Genomic DNA, 21142 nt, shown 5'->3' with positions numbered 1-21142 from the left:
ACAATACTACTGACATTCTTCACAGAGATAGAAAAAAAAATCCTACAATTTGTATAGAACCACAAAGACCCTAAATAGTCAAAGCAACCTTGACCAAAAAGACCAAAGTTTTAGGCATCACCCTACCAGACCTCAAAATATACTACCAAGCTATAGTAACCAAAACAGCATAGTACTGGCATAAAAACAGACACATAGAATAGAGAACCCAGAAATTAACCACATATTTACAGCCAACAGATTTTTGACAAAGGTGAGAAGAACACTCATTGGGAAAGGATAGTCTCTTCAATAAATGATGCTGGGAACACTGGATATCCGTATGCAGAAAAATGAAACTAGACTCCCGCCTCTCACCCTATATAAAAATCAACTCAAAATGGATCAAAGACCTAAATGTAAGACCTGAATCTATTATATAAAACTACTTGAAAAAGTGCAGGGGAAATGTTTCAGGACATTGGTCTGGGAAAAGATTTCATGTATAAGACTTCAAAAGTTTACACAGCAAAAGCAAACATAAACAAATGGGATTATGTCAAACTAAAAAGCTTCTGCACAGCAAAGGAAACAATAAACAGAATGAAAATACAACCTACAGAAGGACAAAATATTAGCAAACTGCTCAACCAACAGGGTATTAATATCCAGAATACAAAAGGAGCTGAAATATCTCAATGGCAAAAAACAAACAATCCAAATTTTAAAATGGGCAAATGATCTGAACAGACATTTCTCAAAAGAAGACATACAAATATCCAACAAATACATGAAAAAAATGCTCAACATTACTGTACCCTGTAGCAGAGGACATATTTTTAAATTTACAAGCAGCAACAAATTATAAGTTTAAAGTGGAAGATGAATATAGGTTTCTATGTCACCGAGTTAAAAACAACTAAGATACTGACTAAAAGTCATCTGCTTTTTTAAAAAAATGAATAGACTTTATATTTTACAGTAGTTTTAGGGTTATGGAAAAATTGAGCCTCAAGTACAGAGTTCCCATTCACCTCTTCTTCCTCCCACACAATTTCCCCTGTGAACTAAAATAAAATCTTAAGCACCCTCTTCCCCTGCCAGCTGACTGAAAGGACCCCCTCTTGGCCAAGGGGATACCCTAAAACTGAGTTATTAGCCAGGAGAAGAGAGGTCAGACATGTCTCATCATGTCGCCCTCCCTTCTTAGAGACATCCTTTCTAACTCATTTAACAGGCTAAGGTTATGTAAGACAAACCTGCAGGTCCTCAAATTACACCACAAATATATGGCTGATAACTTGTCACTAACAGACTTCCTTATCTTAAAATATTCCACGCCTCTAGACAAAGCTTCATTTCTTTAACCAACTACAAGTCAAAGAGTCTTTAAATCCACCTATAACCTGTAAGCCTCCTCCCCTCTTTGAGATGTCCCACTTCTGGGCCAAACCTATGTATGCCTTCCATGTACTGATTTATGACTTTACCTGTAATTCCTCTCTCCCTAAAATGTATAAAACCAAACTGTAACCCACCCTCAGCAGTCCACTTCCTCAGGTGTTCCAGGGTGTGGCACTGGGCCATGGTCCTCAAATTTGGCTCAGAATAAACCTCTTTACTTTACAGAGTTTGGCTTCTTTTCTGTTGACACCGCTATTAACATCTCTCATTTGGTGCACTGCAATTTTACAACTGAACAAAAATTGATACATTATTACTAACTAAAGCCCATCTTTTAGGGTACATTCTTTATGTTGTATATTCTATGGGTTTGTAACAGGGACTGGCCAGGAAAAAAAAAATTTCTGTCTCTTTAAAACTTCCCGGCGGGGCACGGTGGCTCACGCCTGTAATCCTAGCACTCTGGGAGGCCGAGGCAGGTGGATCGCTCGAGGTCAGGAGTTGGAGACCAGCCTGAGCAAGAGTGAGACCCCATCTCTACTAAAAATACAAAGAAATTATCTGGCCAACTAAAAATATATATAGAAAAGATGAGCCGGGCATGGTGGCGCATGCCTGTAGTCCCAGCTACTCGGGAGGCTGAGGCAGGAGGATCGCTTGAGCCCAGGAGTTTGAGGTTGCTGTGAGCCAGGCTGATGCCATGGCACTCACTCTAGCCAGGGCAACAGAGTGAGACTCTGTCTCAAAAAAAAAAAAACAAAAAAACTTCCCCCACTCTTTTTGGGACCTGCATTCCGGCCTGCATCCCAGAGGCAGGTTAAGTCTGGTTAAAACCCCCAGGTGGCGCCAGCGCCCCCAGGTGGGCGGCTGGCAGCGTTCACAGGCTTTGTCTCTGGCAGAGATGGGAGATTAGCAGAGCTAACCGCAGTAATTGCCTGAAGGTGAGAACCCTTCCTTTAAAAGCTCTGTATTTCTGCCTGTGTTGAGGAAAAATTTGGATTGTGACACCACAGTCTCCGTTTTTCCTCCCTTTGCTGGCAAAGGAATAAAAATGTCTCTTTCCTTCCTCCCCAAAGCGCTTGTCCTGGTTCTTCAGGTTCGGCTTCCTGGACAAGTGGCCGAGTTTTCGGTAACAGGTTTGGCAAATGTACACCCACACGTAGCCACCATTACGGTATCACTGCACGATGGTCTTCCGGCGTAAAGTCCCTGTGCCCCGCCCGCTCGCCGCGCGCCCGGCCCCCGCCCCACCAGCTGGGGAGTCTGCCGGGGGTCTAGTTCGCCTCGGCTGCCCTGAATGCCCTGGGCTCCGCCCCGGGACGGGGACACGGGATAAGGGCGCCCACCGGGTCCTCATGGCAGGATAAGGGGTCCACCACCTCCCCACGATGCGGGGGGCGCGTCTCCCCCAGACGTGGGGAGGAAGCCAGTGCATCCCCTCCCGCCGTTAATGGTCTTGGCGCCAGCTGTCCCGCGGAAACCCCCTGGACCAGAAACAAAGAGTCAAAGCCGGCGGGGGCGGCCGCAGTGGAGGTGGAGCCCTGCGTGGCGCGGGCGCGGCCCCCTGCCCGTGTCGCTGCGCCGCCTGCACTGGGGGCGCAGTCCTAGGGAGGAGCCAGGGTCCGGCAGCTCCGGGACTCCCGGTCCGCGCCCCCCGCCTTCCCGCAGCGCCCCCGGGTTGGCGGGAAGCAGGAGCCGTCACCCGGGGAACCGAAAACGCCAAAGAGGAAGCAGCTTCCCCGCGAGCCACCCACAGCGCGACCGCACGGAGGCCTTCCCGGCGGGTGAGTACCTGTCCGCGCCGGGCCACTAGAAAGAAACATGTGCCCTCGCCAGATGTCGCGGGCATCTGACCTGCCCGCTTCATCAAAGTCTGCAGAACTTTGAGGGGTGCGAATGGGAGATTCCTTCGGACAGACCTTTTGGTCTGTGGCTCGAGGGCTTCTGGAAAAGCCTAGAGAAGGAAACTGACTTTTCCCCGGGTCCCCGTGTCCTGGTGCAGAGCCACTCACCCGCTGTCCCCCCATCCCACGGCACCAGCTCATCTGCCCTGCCTAGGGTGGAGACTCGTGAAAGCTCTGACCTCAAGAAATCTTGGTATTTTAAATTGGAAGATAGGGATCCATTTGAAACTGGCCTGAGTCCCCTTATTTTTGTGAAACACAAATACCCCAACTTTCTTGAGGAGACTTGTCTTTAAACTAGATGTGCCACTATTTTCGTAAGATACTGCTGTTAGCTCTTTGTATTCATGGTGCCATGTAATCATAAGCTATTTAAAATTTGCCCATCCCTTACATTGAAAACCTCTGACTTCAGCATTACACAGTGTATCCATGTAACATCTGTACCCCCTTAATGTTTTGAAATAAAAAAATAAATACAATAAGTAAATAAATGCCCATCTCTCCACCCTGGCTGTGTAATTCTAGAAAATTGTCCAGACTGCTCCTGCAGATGTCCCAGGTATTATTTCTTAAAATTGTATGTGGCTTTACAATTATATCAAAGTACAATGTTTGATTTAAAAATGAATACCAAGTTTATCTCCTGTTTGGACTCAGATGTTTTTGTTTGCATTATGAATCAGAGTATAATTGGTATAGTACATAGATTTATTATGTACCTTGTTAAAGAAAAATCTGAGGCACAATACAATTTTTAAAAGTTTATTTGAGTAAGAAACAGTTCGTGAATTGGGAAATACCAAACTGAAAGAGGTTTAATGTTTCACTCTACAGGAGCAAATATTTGTGGGGTAAATGTGGAAGCAAAAGAAAAATTATTTGATTGATTGTCTTATTCTATTCCATTGGAACGTCCTTGTGTTGTTGGCTTCTTCTGATTGGTTGAGGTTAAGTTCTGTTTTCTTTTAATATAGGCTGTTGCAAGAAATAGCTCCAGTTAAGTTTCAGTTTTGTTTCCAAATCAAGCACTTCTGAAACCTAACTGGTTTTGCTGCTCGGGGGTTCTTCAGGCCTGGTCTCCATTTTAATTTACTTTAACAAACTGTAGGGGATGTTAGAAAAGGCATAGAGGCCTGGGTAAAGGGGCTGTGCGAAAGGCAGACATCTGGCAGTCCTGCAAACAGGACTTGGGATATGAATGCTAATGGCCAGCTGCATACAGCAGGCTTTGGAATGCATGGGAGTGTGACTGATGTTGGGTCCCTGACCTTTTCTTTATGTCCTTAAGGAGTCATAAGGAAATACCAAGATAAATATAAATTGATTGCATACCACTAACTAGATTTCTTTAGAATAATGTGTCTGCTGGTGCCAGAGATTTTATCTGTGTGTTGTTTGCTTTGACTTTGCATCCTTTCCCTGCAATAAATATGGAGGTTTGGAGAGGTACAGGAGCTCTTTGAAATGAAGAGTCTCTCCTACTCTTTTCTGGCTTACAGGGAAAATGTAATTGTAGGTCAGAAGATAAATATATCAATTTCTAAGTGTGACAATTATCAGGTTAAAGCAAATGATTATATTGCAGTCTTTTACAGGACAAAGCTACAATTTCTGATGTCTAGGTATCTTAGAAGACCCCTTTTCTGTAAATAACATTACTAGGACATTATATAACACAAAAAAACAGGGCATTACATTTTTATAAAAGTATCTGCACTTAGGAGAGTAATGATGATATTTTTGTGCATGTTATCAATTTACTATTTTATCAGAACTAGATTTTAGGACTCAAAATAGTGAAGTTTCTTTTCATCTTTTGGGAAAAAGTAAAAAATTTTTATCTCATCTTTCTGAGACACTTTCTGTTAGCAGTGATTGACGGACCAACATTTGAAGTGTAAGCACGAAAAATGGACTTAAGAAGTTTAAAACTTACACTATAGAAAAAAGAAAGGTCATAAGAGAAATTTTTACAAATGAAGTATGCTCTCATAATTTATATCTAGCTTCTTCCACTTCTATTCCATCCTTCAACCACTGCCACACTAAATCTCCTAAAAGTACAGTTCTGATTATTGATACCCCCATGCACATCTGCCTTTCATGGGTCCCCAATGGCTATATCATGGCCATTTACTGTCTCTAATCTACCTTTATTACATATTGTTACCAGGTTTTCAATTTCCCTTCTCTATACACTACACCAGTGATTCTCAGCACAGGCTTCCTTTGAGTATCATCTGGGGGAAGGACCTCTTAGAAAATCTGGATGTTCAAATTCCACCCCTAGAGATCCTGATTTAATTAGTCTGTGATACATTAGAATTATTTTGTAAAAAATCCCCTGGTGATTCAGATATGAAGGCAAGGTAGAGAATCTTTGTTCTGCCTCATTCTATGTGTAGGTGGAATAACTTAATTTCACCTTCATTTGTTGAAATCCTGCCTGCCCTTTAAGGTTCAGTAAAAGTGTCATCCCCCCCATGAAGTCTTTTCCCAAAGAAAAATACTCCCTGCCACACTTGGGCCACAAGTAACACAGTTGGTAAGTTCATTATAGATCAAGTTGACATCATACTATCATTGAGCCTTCCAAAGCCTCTCCCATTTATTGTCTTTATAGTCCCATTTCCATATTCCCTATAGGCACCCATTCTAAGGCATTTCATGTGCACTATTTTATTTTTAATACAGGTTTTATTTTTTTGTACAAATATATTTATTTAGTAAATATTTTTATTTAGCATGGTGAAAAATTATGTATCACAATTTTGTACTTAATTATCACAGTTAGTACCATCCACACAGCCACCACCCTAATCATAAAATAGAATATTACAGCAGTGTTCAATCCCTTGTGGACCCCTGCCAATCACGTTTCCCTTCTTGCTTCACAAATGAATCTTATTTCTTGACTTCACAGATGACTTTTGTCTGTTTTTGAACTTTATATAAATGAAACAGTTCAAGATGTATTCTGTAGTGTCTGACTTCTTGTACTGAAAATTATCTTTTGAGATTTATCCATATTGTTGCCTGTGATAAGAATTTATTCATGTTCATTGCTGTATTGTATTTCACTATTAAAACACCACAATATGTTTCCATTCTACTATTTGAGTTTCCATATTGGCTACTACAAATAATGCTGTTGTGACCATTTTGTACATGTCCTTTTCTATGCATATATTTTGGTGGGAGGTAGGGGAAATATGAGTAGAATTGCCAGATCATGCTTTGGTTATGTTTAACTTTAATAGTTATGCCAAAGAGTATTATTAAATTATAATAACTATTTATTTTCTTACCAGCAGTGTGTAGGAGTTTCAGGAGTACCATATTACCCCTAAAAAGTTATATACTTATCTTTCTCATTTTAGCCCTCATAGTGGATATTTAGTGAGTTTTTTCCTTGCCCCACATGCTGTGAGTCAGAATGGGATTCCCAACCTTTTTGGCACCGGGGACTAGTTTCTTGGACGACAATTTTTCCGTGGACTGGGAGTGGGGTTTGGGGTGTAGTGGGTGAGAGGGAGGTGGTGGGGAGGATGTGGTACGAACTTCAGGGTGTGATCAAGCAGACTTTGGTCATGCCTAGTTCAGGATCATGCCTAGTGCAGGCGGAGTTTGCCCTGCGGGTCAGGGACCACATGCAAACAGTTCAAAAAGTTCCGGGTATGTTAGTTTCACAGTACTAGTGGTTTCAGCTTCCTTACTCTGGTGTGTTGCAGGCTGTTCCTCTAAGCAAGAAGATGACAGCCGGAGAGGTTACAGAAGAAATGTTAAAGACAGACCTTACCTTCAGAGGTGGCGTGGAGGGAGGAGAATCTGGTAATGTAACTGATGAAATGTGAAAAATCAAAAGGGCAGGAACTTTTCTTCCACTGAAGCAGGCAGGAAACTGGGTTCGGGTGCACAATCTCCGTAGAAGGGATTTGTTTAGGAGGGAAGAAAGGTGGGTGGGAGAACCGATGTACAATTGTTAATCGGTTATTTTATTACTGTGTCTGTTACTTAAATATTTCTGGGGCAGGAGAAATGAGCAGATTAGATCATGGAAGATGAGAAAAGAAAATGTTCTTTGTGTTTCTGTTTAGTCCTCTGTTTTCCCAGATTTCTGGCAACTTGCACTCTGGCAAGTCACATTATGATGTTAAATAGCATGCCCTTTATATGCCAGAGTGATGACAAACTTCCAACAGCCTTGTAATATATATACTAACAGAAGTTGCCCTGCAAAACTGAGACTTTTTGTTTTATAGGTTCTTTGTAATTAAGAAGAGATACAGGGACTTGAGGGTGAGGGTGAGAGGCTGAACCCACCCACCAGCAAATCCTCTAGCATTTCAGTTTGTGGCAAATTCTGTAAGAGAACACAAGGAGTCCAGCAGAAAGGATCCCGTTTGCTGAACCTCTTTGTTCTGCTTTTTGAAAAACATTTATTTTATTCTTTTTCTTTCCTTCACTCTTCCTCCTCAATTTTATTTATTTATTTTTGTTTGGGAGTGCAGGACATTGGGTTTCCTGGAAAACAGGGTTCATATTGAACAAAAAAAGAAAGGTTATAAAGAATGTTAATGTTTTTCAGCTAAGCCCAGTTCTTACAAAACTGAGAGTAATATGTTACCAGTCAGAATGTTACATAATGCAGTTGTGAAACTTACTCTTTTAAAAATGCATCCTGTTTTTGTAAGTTAAGTAAGTTTTTTGGATCCTGAAACTATTAATAAGTTAAAATTTCACCAGTAACATGGTTTACTTCTTTGTTCTTCTGCAGGATAATTCATAATAATGTTTTTCCAACTAGAAATTTGAAGGGCATTGTGTTCAGTGCACACTATAAGAAGCATGTGAATTTAGAGGGAGACAAGAATAGGGAACACAGTTAAGACAGGTAGAAGAGAAATAAGCAAGAGAGAAATGGAGCAAGGACATTAGTAGGAGGAAGTAGAGACAGGGAAAAACCAAGAGAAAGCAGGGTCTTTTTGAAGATTTGTAGAGGCAAATGGGAGATTTTGGGGGAGATTTAAGTGAACATTTACATATTACTGTGTAACAATGAAAACATTATAGAAATCATAATATACTGAGTTTTAGGACATTTTTGCTTTAATGTAGAACCAGGAAGAAAGAGGGTTGAGATTTTTATATGGAACCAAAATCCAAATGATATTGTACACTGCTTAAAACCATCCAATCCAATATGTTAATATCTTTTCCCCAGTGTAAATTTGAGCTGGGGCTCCCTGTTGTTCTTGGGGATGTACGTTAAGTGAGTGAAATGTAGTGGTTGAAAGAAAATCAGCAGGAACATTTCTAAAAGTATGATTTACATTCAGTAAAATTCACTCTTTGGTGTGCATTTCTATGGGTTTTGACAAACACATATAATTATGTAGCCACCATCAAAATCAAGATATAGAACCATATCAAATTCCCTCATGTCCCTTTGTAGTCATTCTTTTCCTCTGCCCTTGGCAACCACTGATCTGCTTTCTGCTCTTACACTCTTGCTTTTCCAGAATGCCATGTAAATGGAATCCTGCAGTGAACTGCAAAGTCTGACTTCATTCACTTAGCAATGATGCCTGAGAGTCATCCACAGTGTAGTATGCACCGACAGTTTGTCAGATAAGGGCAAGTCTGGACTTAGATGGAGGAGACTTTATTCAGAAGGACTGTTATTGTAGGAATAACGTTCTGACTTCAAAAAGCCACAAACGTTTCAAAATCAAACAGAAAAAGGCTTTTATTTTGGAAAGAGGTTAAGATGGGTTAGCCAACAACTTGTATGCAAGAGGGCATTGATGTGGAACAGAGCTGGTGGCAGCAGGTGTTTCAACAGAAAATGTTTCTCTTTGTTTACAGATCTCAAAATAAACCGGTTAGGGTGGGCTGTTTTTGCACATTAGTGCTTCAGGGCTTGGTGAAACTGGTGAGCAAGCCAGAATTTAAAGGCTTGTGAGGAGGAAAGAAGACTGACAAACATTTGGCCAGCCAAAGCACACTAAGAAATGAGTAACAAATGTTTGGTCAAGGTGTTTTTTTTTTTTTTTTTTTTTTTTTTTTTTAGTGCTGAATAGTTCCTTGCCTCTTCACCAGCTTAAGCATATTTGAACTGTTGCCAGTTTTTGTGTGATAATGAATAAAGCTGCTGTAAATACTCATGTACAGGTTTTTGTATAAACACACACAAAAAAGCTGCTTTTTTTGAGCCTGCCTGGTAACACATACATGTTTAAACTTGTTTCTGAAATCTCTCTTCTGCTCCATTGATTTATGTGTCTACACTTCTGTCAGTACCATGTTGCCTTTATTCCTGTTACTTCATAAGTTACAAAATCAAGTTTCTTTTTCATCCTTATTTCTACTCTCTTTGTTTTTCACTATCCCATAACTGGAAGACTCCCTAGTCCTCTTTGGGCCATGGCTGTCATTTATGGACCAGGACCTTTTGTGACAGAGGTTGACAGTAGGTATGTTGAGGTACAGCTGAGCTTAGAGTTGATTCTATGATAAATTTCATTTTCTCTCCCGAAGATCTTCATGAGATTGAGCCTCTGATATTTGTATTTTATAGGTAAAGATCTCCCAAGAAAATGTGTACATATTATATCTCCTGTAACTCCGATCAAGGTTTATTGTTGCTTTTTCATCATTGCAGTCCTAACTACTACTGTGGTTGCACTTTCTGTTGCTTTGGCAGGTAAGTTACTTGTTCTCCAACCTGTACAATATTCTTCACATATTTACGTTGTCAGTAAATATTTATGGAGCTCCATTATGTGCCAGGCACTGTGTGAAATGCTTGAGGTATATCAGTGGACAACACACACACACACAAAAACATTCCTAGCAGGAGTGACACGGGTCATAATAAATAAGGGCAGAGGTGGAACAGGTTACAACAGGGTGGCCAAGGTAAGCCTCCTTGGGAGTACACATAATAATGATTTACTAATGTTAGGTCATGTCTCCCTGGGCAGTACTTAAATGTGCCAAGCAATGCTGAGGACCTGTTGCCCCTATGTATAATGTACTTTTGTGCATTCTCACTCTGCTTAAGTAGAAGGTACAAATTTTTAAGGCCAACGGATATGCCTGAAAACGGATATGCCAGTAGAGTTCTCACTTTCTTCTTTAATGAAATGATAATTCTGATAGGAACATGTCAGGAAATAGCTCCATAAATGGAATTCCTACACCCACAGCATTTATCAGATTAGTGGATGGCAACTACACTCTTGCCAAGTCTCAAAAGAAAGGATAGAATTATCTTTAGCTTTTCTCTTTCTAAGACTGCACATCCAATCTGATGAAACACTGTTGGCGCAACTCTCAGAATATCCAGAATCTGACCACCCTGCCTTACCTGCACTGCTATCATCAGGCCTAAGCCACCCTCATCTCTCACCTAGATGTCAATAGGATTTCCCTAATAGGTCTCCCTGCTTCCACCCTTGTCTTTTAACAACCTCTTCTCAATATAGCAGTCAAATGATTATTCTACAATGAAAGTTAGATCATGACATTCCTCTCCTATAACTTCCCTCATCCTAATCTTCTATTGCACTCAAAGAAAAAGCCAAGGTTTTCAACTGACGAAGGTAATGTCTGTTACCTTCCTGATCCCACACCATTTTACTCTTCTCTGTCCTCACTCTACCCTAGCTATAACAGCTTCCTTACCTGTTCCTCAAACGAGCTGGGAGACGCCTCCTTAGGGCTTTTACTCCTCCTGTTCTCTGCCTGGAATAGTTTCCCCAGGTAGCCGCAGGTTCCTTCATCTTTCTTAGATATTAAGGAAGGAAAAGGTGAAGTCATAAACAGAAATGTCTATTCTTCCCATAGTCCACACTCCAAAATCTTGCTGGTTTCAGAACATCTAACAAGGGCCAAAATATTTTTTATATGTATTTAACAGAAATATATATATATATATCTATATATGTACATTATATGTGCATGTGTGTGTGTGTGTGTGTGTGTATAAAAAACTACAAGAAGCCCTAGATTGTACTTTGGTACCAAAAACAATATTTTGAATCATGTTATGTTCACTGGTTGGTTTTGTACCTCCAAGAAATATACCATAGTAAAATCCAAGACAGGTAAGGACTTTGCCTTTCCGTTGTGAAGAGGAGGAAGGGCTAATGTGAAGGGGAGGGTGTGGAAAAAGAAAATCTATATGATCTTAGGAAAGAGTGGTATGGTTGTTGCTATAGAAATGGATTTCCTTGGAACTGTTCATGTCAACGTACACCTCAGAAAGTCAGGGGTGTGGGTACCCAGCCACAAGACCACTGGACTTGACTGTGTTGTGCTGAGTGATGAGTTAGGAAAGCAACAGTCCAACACACATACTTCAAAATTGACCTCAGGATGGTAAATGAAAAAAGAGAGAAAAGAGATGAGAGAATTTATTTATCATAATTCCCTGTGATTATCTAACTTTCAGTGAGAGGGGAAAAGGTGCTCGTAGAGCACTGTTTGGATGCTGCAGAGCACTGTATGTACGCTGCCTGCCTGGAAGGCTGGATTGGATTTGGAAGTAAATGTTTTTACTTTTCTGAAGACACAAGGAATTGGACATTCAGTCAAACTTTCTGTGCCTCGCTAGAAGCCCACCTTGCTCGGTTTGAAACTCTGGAGGAACTGGTAAGAAATATTTTTGGGTCATGTTTTCTGTTGCATACTTGGCCCTGAGGTGGGTAAGCTGCATAGGGCTACAGCTGAAATATGAGGAAGGGATCTCATTTTGGGCAGAATTTGGGGCATGAGAGTGTGTACCATTAGATGAGGGTATATTCTCTTCCTAGAACCCTGTGAGACATTTTAGATATATTTTCTCATGTAATCCTCATAGTTAACCTGCAAAATTAGATGTATTGTTCTCATTCTGTTAAGAAATATGGCATTCATATAATTTGTCATCCAAATTGGGACATTTTGAGTATTGAAAGTGGGTGTTAATTATGATGGAATGATAGACATCTACTGGGACTTTCCTGGTCATACAGGGATATATTGTCACTTTAAATGAAGTAATTTAGGATCAGAGATATTTGACTTTGAGAATTGGGAACTAGTCTAACTCCCAAGTCTACGCTTTTCGATTATACCATGCTGCCTTCCAAAAAGAGAAGGCTATAGGGAAAAGAAACTCAAGAGTAACATGAAAGAAACCTATGTTGTTATTTTCTGTGTTTTATAATAGAATTTCCTGAAAAGATACAAAGGTCCTTCTGACCATTGGATTGGCCTTAGCAGAGAATCAGCACATCACACTTGGAAATGGACAGACAACACTAAATATGATACCTCGTACGTATTGAAACTTCTTTTCCTTCTACTGTGTTTATGTGTGGTTATGTGTGTGAGTTGTGTTTATGAGATGAGAAATGTGATATGGAAAGCTTATGAGGTAAGAAATGTAAATCTTCTTTGTGCTTTCATTTATTAGCTGTACCCTGGGAAACTTTACTTATTATGATTTCAGTTGAAATCTTTAACTCGATGGTGACATTTGACACAGCTCTTGAACTTTCATCCACTGATTTAAAGCTTTTCTTTGCTGAAAAGCCTATTCAGAATGTAGGCACAACAGCTGATTTACAGCAAGGGTTCTACCATCCTAGGAAGCCACTGAGGAACTGATACCCACAAGGCTCTTAAGTCCCCTCTTGCAGCAGCTGCATCCATTCAGGAAACCTATACGCCTCTCGCCCAAAGTTTTATCACCAGAAGGAAACTAGTGTCCTGTGAACACTTCAATGGGGTATTTTGGTTATAACCATTACATTGGAGCAGATAAAATGTAGGGACTCAATCATTTCCATTAACCAAAGCTAAGCCCTTTTAGGAATTTACTAAGTAAGTAAATATTTTTAGTGTCACATGTTTATGAAACAGTTCAGGAGAAGGCTGAAAATAGTCTTCACTGAAGGTTGCTGATGGCAGCAGTTCATTTGGATACAACAGCAATCACTAGTTAAATACCTAATCAATAACATAACTGGGTTTGGTATGGATGAATGATAAACTTGGGAGTTTCAAGCAAGGACCCTGATAACATAAAGGAAACTAAATACAGAAATGGTGTATATTACTAAGAAGCAATATTAATGACAAACTTTTGTTCTTCTCTTATTCACATATAAACAAATATGGAGTGGGGGTGCTGGAGATTATAGGGGAGGAACAAATATAGTTGTCGAATCTAGGAATATTTAATATTTTTACATTTGGTTTTAGGTTTGCCATCAAAGGAGTTGGAGAATGTGCCTATCTGAATGACAATGGAATCAGTAGTGCCAGGACCTACACAGATAGGAAGTGGATTTGTAGCAAGCCAAACCATTATGTCTACAGATGCCAAATGAAAAGCCCTTTATAGAATGTTCCATGAGGATGCATTGTAATTTGTTATATACAGTTGCTGCTTTTATTTTTTGGTCTATCAAAAATGTTATCAATATGCATTCATAATTTCTGTTGACAGCAAAGATGCAAACTATCATAGAGTGATATAATACATGCATTTGGAAGATTATGTTTCTAAATTAAATAGGCATTTGGATATGAGTCGATGGTTATGTTTTGAACATAGAGTACAATAACTATCAGCGAACTCCTCTCCTATGACCAGATATAAAACATCTTCTATATAGACAGTCTTTGCTTTGAATGCATGGGCCATAAAAATGAGTATGCTAACTAAAACCATGCAAAATGACTTTAACAATCAATGAGAAAAATTATAATTGGTCCGTGACTCCAAAAATTTTTGGTAACACATTTAAAATTCTCTAACAAAATTCAGTTACAAATATAAAGAGACATTTAAAAAATACTAAGACTAATATTTATTTTGTGTTCTATAATTTAAAACATGAGAAACACTGACAAAGTATATTTTGCACTTTAATTCTCAATGTTTATGTTTTAAATTACAGTGTACTAAGTAAATGTATCTGTATAAAAATAGTATTCTTTATTTTACCCATTGTTGGATTTAAAATTCTTTTATCATCTCAGGTAAAATCACAGTTAATTACTTGAACTTTTTAAGCATTAAATATCCAGTGTTACAACCTCATATAAATTATTGAGTTTCAAAGGCAAAATAGTTAAAATTTTTCTAGAAGCAGCTACACTGTACTGATGAGTCCCAAAAAGGACGAAATAACAATTTACAATGCATCCTCTCCCTTATGTTTTCCCTTTGTATTTTTCCTACTTTATTGACACATTTATCCATTTGTTCTTATAATTATATAAAATTTTATTTTATATATCTTAATGCTTTTTTAGATAATGCTATAACATTTTATTATGTATAACTTCAGGCTTTGTTATAATTCAATAAAATTTTATTGTGTGTGTCATAAGGCTACATTTTTATATAATTGAATAAAATTTTATTTGTATTTTGAGGCTGTGGTATTTATTAGGTACATACAAGTATATTTCATTCAGAAATAAATCTTTTTTTTCAGTGAATTATCATTTTATTTAGTCCTAATAGTGCTTTTTGCCTTGCAATCATTTTATTCCACATTTTTTAACAGGCAGGGACTACGTCTAGTTCATTTCTGTATCCTAAGAGACTAGCATAGTATAAAATGTAGGATATATTAAAAAAATACCTGTGGAAAGAAGAAATGCTGTGATTATAAGACTCTGCCCTATTTGCTTAGCTTCAGCTAACTTTCTCATAAAGAAAGCTAAATTATGCAAAAATCTAGAAAGCAATAAAAAGCAAGATTTTATATTAATAAACTGTGTGTGATAAACTCACAAATGAAATTTGAGCCAGATTGTGACCCTAACTGACCTAGTAGTGTTCTTCTACAAACCAGTTTCTAAGCCATATACCTAAAGCATGGATTCTATTACTTATTAGCTGTGACCTTGATAAATTACAGTTGTCCCTCCATATCCCTGGGGGATTGGTTCCAGTACCCCTGCAGATAGCAAAATCCATGGATGTTCAAGTCCCTAACATAAAATGGCATACTATGCATATAACATACAAATATCTTCCCATATAATTTAAAGCATCTCTAAATTACTTATAATACCTAACAGAACATGAATGCTATGCCAGTAGTTGTTATACCATATTTTTTTGTATTTTTTTGTTGCTTTTCATTGCTTTCTTTCTGAAATATTTTTAATCTGTGAATTGTTGAATTCCTGGATGTGGAACATGCAGATGTAGAGCTGCAGACATTGAGAGTCCACTATATAGCTCCTCAGGCAGAGTTTCTTCATATGAAAAATGGGCATAATACCAGTTTAACTGGCTAGCTGTAACATTCATGTGAGGCCACGCATGAAAATCTCTCATCAGTATATCTAACTCACAGTAAATGTTTAATAAATTATTGTTCTTTCATTATTGCTCTATGGAAATAAAAGTAAAAATAAGAGCAACAGTTTTGCCACCAGTATGGGGACTTGTATGTGATAGTACTACTACCAATAAGAAGTCAGTGAGCTGTTTCAGTGTCTCATGCTTCAGTGGAAATAACTACTGGTTGAATTAATCATTCAAAGCCCATGTGGGAACCATTTCTTCACAGGAACAAGATGGCAAAAGTACATGGTTTGTAACATATGACAGGAACAATCTACATAATTAGGGACTTACCCACTTTTCCATTTTTAATACATTCCAATTCATGGTTTACATTGCAACCAAACTGATCATTTTCATCCAAAATATGATCAGGTCTTTCACTGCCTGCCCTTTTTAATGGTTCCTCCTTTGCTGTCAGTATGTAATCCAAACTCTTGATGGTTATAAGGTCATAGTGTGTTACTGGTTTCCTTTCCATCTTCTCTCTGTCATTCCCTTCATAATCACTATCCTTACAAATTTGACACACACAAAAAATGAATAGCTGCTGCACCACCTTTCTTTTTGTTTCCATTTGCATGGAATATTGTTTTCCATCCCTTCACCTCAAGTCTGAATAAGTCCTTGTAGGTTAGATATGTTTCCTGGAGATAGTAGATACTTGGTTTATTTTTCTTTTTTATCCATTCTGCCAGCCTATGTCTCCTCAGTAGACAGTTAAGCCATTCACATTTACTGGAAAAATTGCTAAGTGGGGAGGATTTCTGTTCTTGTTGAATAGAAATTTGTTGCTTTGTTTTACCTCTTGAGCCATTGTGGTATCTGGGTGACTGTTAGCTTTTGGGTGATTTTACACTCATGGGTAACTCGAGACTGAAGATGAAGAGATGGAAAACAATATTCCATGCAAATGGAAACCAAAAGAAAGCTGGCATAATAGTTCTCATCAGATGACATAGACTTCAAATTAACAAAAGAGAGAAAAAGATGGTCATTATGTAATGGTAAAGGGAACAATTCAAGAAGACCTAACAATTCTAAATATTTATATAGCTACCACAGGTGCACCCAGATTAATAAAGCAAATCCTACTGGATCTAAACAAAATGATAAACCACAGAATCATAATAGGCCACAGAACATTTCTCAACAAATTTAAAAAAATAGAAATTATACCATGCATCTTCTCAGACCACAGTAGAATAAATGTAGAAATCAACTCCCAACAGATGCACTCATTTCTACACAAAGTCATGGAAACTAACCAGCCTACTGCTGAAAGGCAGTTGGGTCAAGGATGAAATTAAGATGGAAATCAAAAGATTCCTTGAACTAAATGATAAAGGAGACACAAGTTATCAAAATCTGTGGGACACAGCTGAAGCAGTCATGAGAGGAAAATTCATAGCCATAAATGCCTACATCCAAAGGCAGAAAGATCACAATTCAATAATCTAATGAATTGTCTCAAGGAACTGGAAAAGGATAAGCAAACCAATCCCAAACCCAGCAAAAGAAAAGAAATAAGATCAGCGGAGAACTAAATGAAAGCAATAACAAAAGAACTATACAGAAATTAATGAAACAAAAAGTTGGTTCTTTGGAAAGATAAAGAAATTGACAGGCCTCTCAGTATATTAATCAGAAGCAGAAAAGAAAGGACTCTAATGAATACGATCAGGAGTGAAAAAAAAGAAATTACAATAGATACCATAGAAATTCAAAATATCATCTCTGAATAGCATAAAAATCTCTATACACATAAACTTTAAAATGTGGAGGAAGTGGACAAATTCTTAGAAACATACAGCCATCCTAGATTCAATCAGGAAGAAATAGAATTCTAAACAGATCAATATCTAGTAACAATATTGAAGCAGTAATAAAAAATCTTCAAATAACAACAATAAAAGTCTTGGACCAGATGGCTTCACACCTGAATTTTACCAGACCTACAAAGAAGAACTGATTCTTATACTTCAGAAATTATTCCATAACATTGAGAAGGAAGGAATCCTCCCCAACATGTTTTATGAAGCCAACATCACTTTGGTACCAAAGCCAGGAAAGGACTTAACAACAACAACAACAACAAACTACAGATCAATATCCTTTATGAATATAGATGCAAAATTTCTCAATGAAATCCTAGCAAACTGAATTCAGGTTCTCATCACAAAAATAATCTATCACAACCAAGTAGGCTTCATCCAAGAGATGCAGCGATGGTTCAACATATGCAAATCTATAAATGTAAATCACCACATAAATAAAAGTAAAAACAAAGACCATACCATCCTCTCAATAGATGCAGAAAAAGCATTTGACAAAATCAGCAACCTTTTATGATAAGAATGCTTAACAAAATAGATATAGGCAGGACTTACCTCAAAATGGTAAAAGCCATGTACAACAAACCCAGAGCCAACATCATACTGAACAGGGAAAAATTCAAAGCATTCCCACTTAAAACTGGAAGCAAAGTTACCCACTATCACCACTTCCATTCCACATAGTGCTGGAAGTCCTAGCCAGAGCAATCAGACAAGAGAAGGAAATCAAAGTTATCCAAATCGGGGTAGAAGAGATTAACCTATCGCTCTTTGCTGATTATATGACCGTATATCTAGAAAACATCAAAGATTCTGCCATGAGACTACTGGAATTGATAAACAAATTCAGCAAAGTCTCAGCATACAGAATCAACATGCACAAATCAGTAGCATTCATATACACCAACAACAGTCAAACTGAGAACCAAATCAAACACTCACCACCTTTCACAATAGCAACAAAGAAAATAAAATAGCTAGGAATATATTTAACTAAGGAGGTGAAATACCTCTACAGGGAGAACTATGAAACAGTGAGGAAAAAAATAGCAGAGGATGTAAACAGATGGAAAACCATACTATGCTCACGGATCTGCAGAATCAACATTGTTAAAATCTCTATGCTACCTAAAATGATCTACAAAGTCAATGAAATTTCTATTAAAATACCAACATCATTCTTTGCAGATCTAGAAAAAATAATTCTATGCTTTGTGTGGAACCAGGGAAGGCCCTATATAGCAAAAGTAACCTTAAGCAAAAAGAATAAATTGAGAGGTATCAATATCAGATTTCAAGGTATACTACAAGGCTATAGTAACCAAAACAGCATGGTACTGGCACAAGAACAGAGACATAGACCAATGGAACAAAACTGAGGACCCAGATATAAAACCATCCTCATATTGCCATCTGATCTTTGACAAATCATACAAAAATATGAACTGGGGAAAAGAATCTTTATGTAAGAAATGGTGATAAGATAATTGGATAGCCACATTATAAGTCTTCACCTTTCACCACTCATGAAAATCAACTCATGATGGATATCAGACTTAAACCCAAGGCATGAAAGTATAAGAATCCTGGAAGAAAATTTTGGGAAAACTCTTATAGACATTGGCCTAGGCAAAGAATTTATGAAGAAGGTCCCAAAGGCAATCACAACAACAAAAATGAATAAATGGGACCTGATCAAATTAAAAAGCTTCTGCACAGCCAAGGCAACAATCATTAGAGTGAATAGACAACCTTCACAATGGGAGAAAATACTTGCATGCTGTACATCTATAAAGGGCTGATAACTATAATTTATAAAGAACTCAAGCAAATCAGCAAGGCAAAAGTGAGCAAAAGACATGAACAGAAACTGTTCACAAGATGATAGACTAATGGGCAACAAACATAATAAAAAATGCTCAGCATCTGTGATTATCAGGGAAATGCAAATCAAAACCATAATGAGATATCACTTATTTCCAGTGAGAATGGCTTTTATCAAAAAGTCCTAAAACAACAAATATTGGTATGGATGCATAGATAGGAACACTCATACACTGCTGGTGGGACTGCAAACCAGTACAACCTCTATGGAAAGGAGTATGGAGATACCCCAAAGAACTAAAAGTAGAACTACCATTTGATTCAGCAATTTTACTATTGGGTATCTACCCAAAGGAAAGAAAAACCATTGTACAAAAAAGACACCTTCAGTCAAATATTGATAGCACAATTCATAATTGTGAAGACGTGGAGACTACCTTAGTACCCATCAATACATGAGTGGATTGATAAAATGTGGTATATATATCCCATGGAATACTAGTCAGCCGTAAAAAAAAAAAATGGTGAACTAATAATACCTCTTGTATTAACCTGGGTGGAACTGGAGACCATTCTTCTAAGTGAAATATCACAAGAATGGAAAAAAAACACCACATGCACTCACCATTAAATTGGAACTAATCAATCAACACTTATATGCACATATGGAAATAACATTCATTGGAAATCAAACATGTGGGAGGGGGAGGAAGGGATAGATAAACTCACACCTAATGGGGACAGTGCACTCTCTCCGGGGGAATGAGCCAATGTAACCAAAACATGTGTACCTTGGTAATATCCTGTAATTAAGAAAAAAATGAACAAAAGACATTATATGCCAAGCAAGTTTTCTTCTAGTAATCAGCACTTCAGCTTCTGGATGGGTCCCAAGAGATGCAATTTGTCAAGGCAGAGCTTATATGGAAACTGCATGGTGTTCGTGTTCATTAACAATAGTGTTGCTGTTTTCACAATTTGAGAAACAATCAGGGCATAGCCATCCATGGCTAGTTTTGTTTAAAGCCATATCAGCAGCTGCAGTCCCCAAGACCGAAATTCCAGTGTAGCGGATGAAGGCAGATAGAGAGCACCAACTTAGGGTGTGGCAAATGAATAGAGACCTAAAAATACAGAGAGGTAGCTTGATCTGCTCATTCTTGATTTTAGATTAATCACCACTCTCCATGGATGTGCTTTATGATATTTATGTATATAAATATTATTTATTTATGTTTCTGCATCCCTGTGTTCTAACAGCTATTATTCACCCAGGCTAAACCTTATTTTGTGTTGCTCTTAGTTAATTTTCTCACTTCCCAATAAAAATGCAACTACATGCAGGAAGAAGCTATAGTTCCTTTTCCTTCATCATGTTCTTAATGCTTTGTGTAATCCATAGAAGATGGCAGGGATTCGATTAATATCTATTAAATGCATCTATGTAAACATATTTTTCTGTTATATATTCTCAAAAAAATCACACTTACTCTTAATAGTTTGTGACTAATTTGTTTAAAAAGCGTAGTTCTTCTGTACCATGGAATATACCTAACAGACTTCTGAGTTTCTTGGCTTTGAGTTAAGGAGGTATAGCAATTACACAAACTGTACCCAAAATACCGTGGAATTTTATCCTCATTTAAAATTTATCTTTATTTAAAGTAAAGAGTACCTGCTCTATAGCACAGCAATGGCACAAGTTACATATAAACACATATGAAGTTGGCATTTATTATAATAATATTCTGATTATGAAATAAATAAGCTGGAAATAGATTTTGGTGTTTGTTCAGTGAGAGTGTATGTACAGTGTATGTATAGTGATTGCT

General features: G+C 38.0%; 1 protein-coding gene across 1 annotated transcript; it reads left to right on the top strand.

Moving 5' to 3' along the window:
* The first annotated feature begins 3083 nt into the window (after positions 1 to 3083).
* Positions 3084 to 14596, top strand: LOC123640030 (C-type lectin domain family 2 member E-like). The gene is made up of 6 exons (XM_045554368.1): positions 3084 to 3167; positions 7022 to 7121; positions 9871 to 9996; positions 11749 to 11948; positions 12508 to 12614; positions 13545 to 14596. Exons 2-6 carry the CDS (start codon positions 7043 to 7045, stop codon positions 13684 to 13686), a joined length of 654 nt encoding a protein of 217 aa, XP_045410324.1. The 5' UTR covers positions 3084 to 3167; positions 7022 to 7042; the 3' UTR covers positions 13687 to 14596.
* Positions 14597 to 21142: the final 6546 nt, after the last annotated feature.

Source organism: Lemur catta, chromosome 6 (genome assembly GCF_020740605.2).
Source record: "Lemur catta isolate mLemCat1 chromosome 6, mLemCat1.pri, whole genome shotgun sequence".
Taxonomy (NCBI): Eukaryota; Metazoa; Chordata; class Mammalia; order Primates; family Lemuridae; genus Lemur; species Lemur catta.
Note: the sequence above shows the minus strand (reverse complement) of the source record. Positions and strands in the feature narration are given on the sequence as shown.

Bases quoted from the DNA above. Each gene is read 5' to 3' on its own strand.
- LOC123640030 (XM_045554368.1), top strand. From the start codon at position 7,043: ATGACAGCCGGAGAGGTTACAGAAGAAATGTTAAAGACAGACCTTACC. The intron at 7,122-9,870 runs GTAATGTAACTG...TGTATTTTATAG, and splicing joins CGTGGAGGGAGGAGAATCTG to GTAAAGATCTCCCAAGAAAA. The intron at 9,997-11,748 runs GTAAGTTACTTG...TCTAACTTTCAG, and splicing joins ACTTTCTGTTGCTTTGGCAG to TGAGAGGGGAAAAGGTGCTC.